The sequence below is a fragment of the Python bivittatus genome, unplaced genomic scaffold (assembly GCF_059951505.1).
Source record: "Python bivittatus isolate LINGU-HERP-01145 unplaced genomic scaffold, Pbiv_v1 ctg000350_np1212, whole genome shotgun sequence".
NCBI lineage: Eukaryota > Metazoa > Chordata > Lepidosauria > Squamata > Pythonidae > Python > Python bivittatus.
The window spans coordinates 17,506,328-17,515,088 of NW_028277074.1; the positions used below are offsets into that span (position 1 = coordinate 17,506,328).

The window sequence follows — 8,761 nt, forward strand, 5'->3', positions numbered from 1 at the left end:
ACCGCATCAGTGTAACTGGAAGTTGTATGTGTGTGCGTGCCCATAGTGTGGATGTAAGCATGCATTTAACATAAAAATATTAAGAATAACATTCATCCTGATCAAGAGAACTTCAAAAATAGGAGAAGACAGATTTAATCAAATTTTCTTTCCATGAAAACACAATACCTTATGCACTTAGTCTGACAGTTTTGCAGCACATAGAATGTCTTCGTAGAGTTACATGTTGCATTGCTAAATAAAGGAAGTTATCTGCCCAAATAGCAGATCTCTAGATGTAAACCTGTTTCTACAAATCAGTGGTATTGACTGGATCTGCATGACTGTGTTGTCCTTGATATAAAGTTAGAATCCAAAACTTCATTTCTGTTGTCCCAGACAAGATCAGGATGCAAACGTGAAGTAATCACACATAGGAGCGGACTGTTACAGGCTTGATTTGGCTGCATGGTGCTGAAGGCTCACGTCTTTTAGGTTCCTCAGAACAGCAGCAGAAACCACAAAACATGACTCCTCCACAGATTAGAAAGGCTGCTGAGATCCAGCCTAAATAGAGGGCGGCTCCCAGTTCACGTTTCCGAGCAGCTTGGATTTCTGGATTGTAAAAATCCTCGATGATATCGTTGGCAATCCAGGAAACAGGAATCAGCACAAAAACCCCCGTCAGAAGAAAAATTGCTCCAGCTGTGAATAAAATGTTTCTTTTGACTTGTTCATTACTGCCTGGACTTTGAATGCATTTCATGCCAGCAAAAGCAATCAGACAGGCAATAACTGACAGTGCACAAGCTGTGCACATTAATCCTCTGGCAGTGTCTAAGATAGGTGGAAGGGCCAGTATGGATTTGTAGAATTCACACTGATAATTCTTGATATGACTGACACATACCATCCATAAGCCTTCCCAAATAGTCTCAAAGACTATAATGTTGTTTCCTGTAAAGGCTGATACTTTCCATTGAGGCATCAGAGTGACAATAACTGTTCCAATCGTGCCAATGATCCCAAACAGCCAAGCCACCATTTGTAATGGACAGAAAGCCATCTCAGAAAATTGCACCCGGAAAAGCAACAATCAGAATACGCTTTCTAAGGAAGATCTTCATTCCTCTGAAAAGATGGCAATATATTCATAATTTCCTCCCGGGCCAGATGAATTTAAGATCGCCTCCATCTATACCAGTGAAGAGCAAGTAGAGAGAAACTCACTCCTGCCTACTCTGAGGCTATTATATATCTGTCTTAAAATTCTACAAAAGCAAGACCTAATACCTTGGCAGCAAATCATATCCTTGGGAAGGGTGAGTCCAACTTATCATACCTGACATTGATGCTTTTTTGAATTTCAATGTGTCTACAAGACTATAATTAAATGATTAGGTTCTAACTATAGTGCTGATAATTATTCTACAACAATAATTAAGGCATCAGTGTCAAAATACAATGGGTAAAATGAACTTGATGTTCTGTCTGGTAAAATGTATTTACCACTTGTTGGTGACAAAAATCCAAGGCTGGATTTAGGATATTTGCTAATGTTTCAAGGAACAGATGAATGTGAATTATTTATGTAGACACATTGAGGCTCCCTGTTTTCATGCATTAGTTATGAAATTAGTAATGAATTAGTAATTAGTAAATAATATTGTGGCAGAATGTCTGTTTCAAGCTACACCCTGATATTTCTCCAGATCAATAATTACATGGCTTAAGCAGTTCTTTTAACACAGATAAGTAAAAACAAGATAAATAGATCCTGAGGCAGACTGAAGCATCGGTGAAGCCCTGTACATCCAAATGCCTGTGAAGAAGTCCTGGAAATGCTTTATCAGCCTCAGATTATTTATTGGGAGTTAAAACTCAGTGACTATGGAAAATTTTGCAGTCCCCTTGAAGTTTTATTCTTTTAGCATTATAATATTATGGCAGTCCCTACCCACATCTTCTCCTTTTGTCTTTTAGACTATATAATGAATACCAGGAGGTCAGATCTACCTCCAGGCAACATGTCACCAACAAAGAAGTGTGGCTGGAGTAACTGGTTCCTTCCTTCAAAGTCTTTTGCATACTGGAAATTTGTAAACTTGATTTCCAAACAAGGTTTGTTTGGACATCAAGGTTACCTTGTTCTCTGGTTAAATATTGTTGCCCTGACAATTAGCTTACCTTCATCAACATATGAATTATATTAGTATTGATTTGCATATTTCATCAAATTAGAAAAGTAATTAAAATGAGCCAATATTAGTTCAGAGTTCTAATCCTTAGGATGTCAAAGTATGTAATCTTTGATTTTGATTATTTAAAACTTTACTCATTTTGTACAGTCACAATAAATTCAAATCAGTACTCATTCAAGTCAATGTAAGAAGTTATCTGCTATTCAGTTAGACTATTGATCCACTTAGATCAATGCTATTTTACATTGACTGACAACATCTGTGTAGCATCTGAAAAGGTAGTTCCCTTACTAGTTGCCAGAGATCTTATCAACTAGAGGTGAACTAAACTCACTATCTTCTTCAGGAAAAGAAGTATCAGTTCCAAAGGCCTTGGGGAAAGCAGATTATCTAGACCCATTTCAGTTGGGTTTTGGGCCAGGTAATAGCATGGTGATGACATTGACCACACTTATAAATGATCTCTGATGGGTTCAGGATGGGGGTGGTGCATCCATCCTGGCCTTCCTTAATCCTTCAGCAGCCTTTGATACTTTCAATTATGTTATTCTTCTAGATCGGCTTAGGGGGTTAGGAATGGAAGGTATGGTTTTATGGTGGGTTTCCTTCTTCCTCTGAGGCCAGTTCTAGTCAGTGTAGGGAGGGAATAGGTCCAGTCTTAGAACCCTATATTGCAGGGTGCTTCAGAGCTTACTCTCTCCCCAATCCTATTTAAAATCTACACGGTGGACTCACCATTCTTGCTGGAGGAGCAGATGATAGTCATGACCAGAAGGGCCTTTATATAAATTCATCATGTGCACCAGTTTTACCCGTTATTGGATCAGGAAGCAGTACTCACAGTCACTTATGCCGTAGTCATCTCCTGGTTGGTCTCTCACAATTCATTTTACATAGGATTGCCTTTGAAGAGCATTTTGAAGCTGCAACTGGTCCAGAATGCAGCAGTGTGAGCATGTAACACCACTGCTTTGTGAATTGCACTGGCTTCTGGTAGGCTTCTGGAGGTTCTGAATGACACAGGGCCAGTTTATCATGGGACTTCTTGTCTGATCATTTCTACTTATCCCGCCAGATCTGGCATAGTGGGCATGCTGCAGGTCTCCTCTATTAAACAGTATCATTTAGCTGAACCCAGGAGATTAATGTAAGAAAAAGGAAAAATTGAAGAAACCAAACTGATGGATTATCTTTACCTGCTACTGCTCTTACCTCTGATCTTAACTATGTGTAATCTCTCTTCAAAGCAATCATTTGCAGTGAATGTTATGACTATTTAGCTTTATTCCAAATGTGGAATAACGTTTAATATATCAAAACTCAAGACAATTCATATTGTGAGTGAAATAGCAAGCACACACTTAAACACAGAGAAAAAAATAAATAAGCAGCCTGTGTAATTTGGGTACCCATAGTTCAAAATGTCTTCGGGATTTTTTAAAAAAGTAATACAAACACACAATTATTCCTTTCAGCTCAGTTGAGGAAGAAGCCAAGAGGTGCCAAATCCACTCTCTGCCATAGATTGGAGGTGAAGTAGTTTTACCTTCTAAACCAAGAAATGGACCTCTAAAAATGGAGGCATTTTTCAAGATTCTCTCCAGCCAGTCTTAATATTTGGACTACTAACACTAATTATTTTGGACTATGAATACATAATGAAAGAGGTGAAATAATTTAAACAGAAGCTATTTATATAGCCCCTTCCATAACTAATTGTTCCCAAAAATCTCAAGCATTTATTTGAAGAACTGAATTAATCCACAGGGACTTAATTAAAGACAGACTGCATTTATTTTTGTATAGCCATGAATATAATATAAGCACACTGAAGGCATGTAGCCTCAGATGATAGGAGATACATAATGCTGCAACTTGAGGGAAGCAAAGCAAAAAAGATCAATAGAAAGAGGGGAAATGAGAATATGAGGATTGTGGATTATACTAACACCGAAGCCCTTGTGCTGGTTTCCAGATTTCCAAGGGATATTGAGAATTTTATTTTCTCCATTTTAAAACTTTAAAGTCAGTATAATTATCAAGATCTTATTTCCAGATTTCAACAACAAATTGGATAACTCTATTAGAAGAGAGACACCTCTTCTTTCCTGTCTGTTAGTTTCTCCTTATTGTTGATTTTAAAAGGATTTTAAAATGTTCTTCTCTAACTGCAAGCTGTAGGACTATGCAAACTTTTGATGGGATCTAAGTAGTATTGTATAGTTAACACCACCCTAGCCCAATTGCTGTATCAGTTTCCTGCCATATTTTAGTTCAAGCAATCTATGAAGGGATCATCTTTTTCTAGAAGAAGAATACATGTGTATAGCTGTATGATGGACATTATTAACCTTTTAGAAACTGTAAGCAATCTCAGCAGCTATTTTAACATGTTGTAACATGAATGGGTCCATTTCCTTTAGGCCTGTCAAATACCAAAGCTTAAGTGCTTTGTACATGCCACACGCATGATAGAAAATATGTAAGTTATTAACACTTAAAATAAATCCGAGCTGCTACCCAGAGACAAATTTTTGCCTCAAAATTCATCTACTGGTCAGCCACATGAGAAACCTCCCATTTTTACACGTAACTTTAGACTTAACATTTTGAATACAGATTAGATTTACCCAAAGAGCCATTAGAAAAGCCACACAAAACTTGTTACCTGATGCAATGTTAAATGCTTTTAACAATAACATTCTTTAACTGCAGAATGAAATAGAATACACATATAATTAATGTCAGATTGCAGTTTACTTGATAACAAGAATAAACATTAATTACTCCTAAAGTATTAATGCTTTGGGATAAAACTAAGGAAACATTTTGTCAGGAAATTAAAATCCTACTTTGAAACACATAATTTCACTCTTTTTTGACAACTAAACAACATTTTATTAAAAAGAATACTTATGCAAATAATCATTTATAGATTTAGAATGGATATTTTCAGTCTTTCCCCACCACAAATATACAAGACTTCAGCAAGACTTAAATGTTTCCCAATGACAACATCCTTCCCACCACTCTGAAGATATATATGTGTGACAGAGCATAAATAAGTGCATACTTCTTAATAGATGCTAATTAGAAAAATGCAAATTGGAAACAAGATCCAGCTTCAAGCTCCATTCCTACCCTGAAATATCTGAAGATGTTTTCTGTCTTTTGCCTTAGAGTTCGTGGATAATCAGAATGGCACTCCAGCATGCACAGTATGTTGCACTAGCAAAGCTTCTTCTCACCCTGTTAGATTTCATATTTGAGGTAAAAGATTCTTCCTCTTGAATCGAGACAACTAAACATATTGACTTTTAGAATATGCACTCTCAGCTCTTTTTTGAAGATTGTGGCTGCGGTAGGTAGCCGGTTGTGAGGGCGATGAGTACCGGTAGCTTCTGTTTTCTTCATTGCAACGGCAGAAGCAACATAGAATTGCCCCTCCAGCCACAAGACAGAAGGCTGATGTCCAGCCTATGTAAAGAGCTTCTCCAAGCTCTCGCTTCTGAGCCACTGTGATGACGGGATTGTAGAAGTCTCGGATAATGTTATGGGCAACAAAGCACACTGGAATGAGCACAATGATGCCAGCCAGGATGAAGGAGATGCCACCTGCCAGGAGAATAAAGCCTTTGATGCGGTCATCATTTCCTGTGCACTGGGTACACTTCATACCAAGAACAGCTACTGCAAAAGCGAGGAATGCCAAAGCTGAAGCTGCACACATCAAGCCTCTTGAAGCCTGCAGGTCTGGTGAGAGCGCCAGGAGGGAGTCGTAGACCTTGCACTGCATCCTGATAGACGCTTGCCTTATGCAATTCATCCAGAGGCCTTCCCAAATAGTCTCAAAGACCACCACGTTATTTTCAATGAAAGCAGTCACTCGCCACTGGGGCATGCCAGTGATGGCAAAGGTCCCAACTGTGCCAATGCCTCCAAGGATCAATCCTACAATTTGCAGTGCAGCAGCTGCCGCCATGTCCTCATCCCAAGATAGTAGAATGTCGTTCCAGAGATGCAGAGTTTTAGGTGAATCTTGTTTTACTTTACTGATTCAGCTCATCTGTTGAAAAAAAAAAAAACTTTTTGGAGCATCTCATGCTCAGCTACAAAAACTCTGCTAACTCAAACCCATTTCAGTCTGGTCTGCACTGATTAGGACTTGGCTGTTCCTTTGCTGTTTTGAGCATACCACTTCCCCTATTGATTGGAAAAGATAAACTTATCTGTCAGGTTTTACAACTTTCAAACCCAGTGAAAGGTTACACATAACAAGGCTTGCAACGTCCACAAAAATCCTCTCAGGACACACCTAAATCTTTGAGAGAAATCATTTTTCCCTTAAACTTTCTTCTCTTTTTATCATGATGTCACATTAATGTTATAAAACAGGATAGTGTTAATATGACAACCCATTTTTTAAAAAATTCCCTTCAGTTAGGAACCAAAAGCAGCACTGGAAAATTCTAACATATCATTGGCATGTTTATCACCTTAGAGTTAGACTTCACTTAGAAAGTATACATTAGCTTTTATTTTCCTGGCTCTGTTGAACAGTGAAACAAAAGTTTTAAAACTGCAACTACTGTAGTAGCTAAGTATGAATCCAAGCTGATTAACCCTGAGTTGAAACCAATATGTCAGTGACTGGATTTGCAAAATGTTGTATGAAAGATTCAAGCAAAGATTTGCAAAACCTCATTACAGGTAGTCTTCAGCTTATGATGGCAATTGGGACCGGAATTTCTATCACTAAGCAATACGGTTGTAAAGTGCAATGTCATGTGACCGCATCACTTAGCAATGGCAATCCTGGCAGTCCTACTTGCTTTCATAATGCCAAGACCACATGGGTCATTAAGTGAGGACCTCACATGACCACAACATAGGAAAAGGCAGGAGTGCCAGGCAAGCAGTTAGCAGGCGAGGGCTGTGGGTGAGAGCTACAGGTGAGTGGGCAGGTGAACAGGTGCTGAGGGCAGGTGGGTGCCATGGGTAGGTGTTATGGAGCACAGGTGGATGGGTGCCATGGGCAGGCACTATGGAACACAGCCAGGTGCGTGGCTGCTGCAGGTGGGTGGGTGCCAAAGGGAGGTGCTATAGAGCATGGGCGGGTGTGCGGGTGCTGTGGCAAGTGTGCAGGTGCTGTGGGCAGGCGCTATGGAGTGTGGGCAGGTGTGCAGGTGCTGCAGGCAGGTGCTATGGAGCAGGGGTGGATGTGTGGTCATCACAGGCAGGTACTTTGGAACACGGAAGGGTGTGTAGATGCTGTGGGCAAGCGAAAAAGCGGTGGGTCATAACTTTGAATGGTTGCTGAACAAGTGGTCGTAACCCCAAGGATTACCTGTAATAGCATTACACAATTAGTAAATAATTAATTCAGTTCATAGTGAACTGTATGAGTGTATTTACTCATTTAAAAATCTGGACATTCATAATTGTTATCAAATCAATACATGTAAATCTGGAAATATTGTATCTGGAATTTTGTCTATTGTCACTCCTTCCTGGCTGAACTCAATTTTCTGTTCCTCAAACTCCTCTTCTCTTTCTAAATCTGTCCTAAATAAGATAAAGAACTAAATGATAGTCCTATTTAAACTTTTCAAGTCTGTATATACATGACACAGATATATTATTATTATTCTACATATAAATTACTGAGTTAATTAAACTGAATATTGTTCATGGTACATATGTATGTATTTAACATTCTGCAGTATACAGAAGCAAGTTGATAAGCTATCATATATTAAATGATACTGAAAATATATTTCTTTCACCAAGAATTTAAAAACCTTCTGCTTCAAGAATGGCCCACAACCAGTTTTCATTATTCCCACTCATTTCATGTACTATAAAAAAGAATGTAGTTCACTCTGTGATTAGAAATCACATTCCTCTTTTCTAAATAAATAATTAAATGCTCAGCATGGGGAGCCGGTAATTCTCCATATCAGAAGGAAAGCTCTCTCTCTCCTCCACCGCTGCCATCTCCATGAAATCCTACTCATCTCTTCCAGGCAGAAAACTAGTATTAGGAAATACTGCTCAGGGGCAGCTGGTGGGAGCCTCTCCCATGCACAGCTCATTAAAGGGACTTTTATTGAGATGTGGCCAGGGAGAGAAAGCTGAATTCCCTCCTTTTGAAGTACTGCTTTCCCTGTGTTAGGTACTGAATTTTTAAAAAGCAGTTCAGTGGCTTTCAATTAAATAATTAACATCACACTCAACAAGTAAGCAAGAAATTATTAAAGTGATTATCAAAGCTTCTTCACATGTACGTTGTCTGTGATCCAAAGAACTGTAACGAATGCTGAAAGCTGCTTGTGCATTACTGTACATGTGGATCCCAAAAGTGCTTAGGAGTCCTCACCAACACCAGCCCCCCCCCCGGCCCCCCGCCAGGACAAAAAGACAAAAATTCTTCAGGACATTTTAGCTCTCCTCCTCCTCCTCCTCTTGCGCCTCAATGTACAGTTAAGATATGAGGCAATGGCTTCTTAGTACCAGATTGTTCCATGGACAGATGAAGAGGAACATTAAGCCTGAACCAGTGCTACCTCATGATATTTGGC

At 39.1% G+C, this 8,761-nt stretch overlaps 2 protein-coding genes across 2 annotated transcripts; both read right to left on the reverse strand.

The window, feature by feature from the left end:
* Window positions 1–406: 406 nt before the first annotated feature.
* Window positions 407–1,045, reverse strand: LOC103062862 (claudin-17). The gene has a single exon (XM_007427961.2). It carries the CDS (start codon window positions 1,043–1,045, stop codon window positions 407–409), a length of 639 nt encoding a protein of 212 aa, XP_007428023.1.
* A 4,436-nt stretch (window positions 1,046–5,481) lies between these two features.
* On the reverse strand, window positions 5,482–6,162 carry LOC103063099 (claudin-8). The gene has a single exon (XM_007427962.1). It carries the CDS (start codon window positions 6,160–6,162, stop codon window positions 5,482–5,484), a length of 681 nt encoding a protein of 226 aa, XP_007428024.1.
* Window positions 6,163–8,761: the final 2,599 nt, after the last annotated feature.

What these genes read in the sequence shown, in the direction of transcription:
- LOC103062862 (XM_007427961.2), bottom strand. Translation starts at nt 1,045, where the DNA reads ATGGCTTTCTGTCCATTACAAATGGTGGCTTGGCTGTTTGGGATCATT.
- LOC103063099 (XM_007427962.1), bottom strand. Translation starts at nt 6,162, where the DNA reads ATGGCGGCAGCTGCTGCACTGCAAATTGTAGGATTGATCCTTGGAGGC.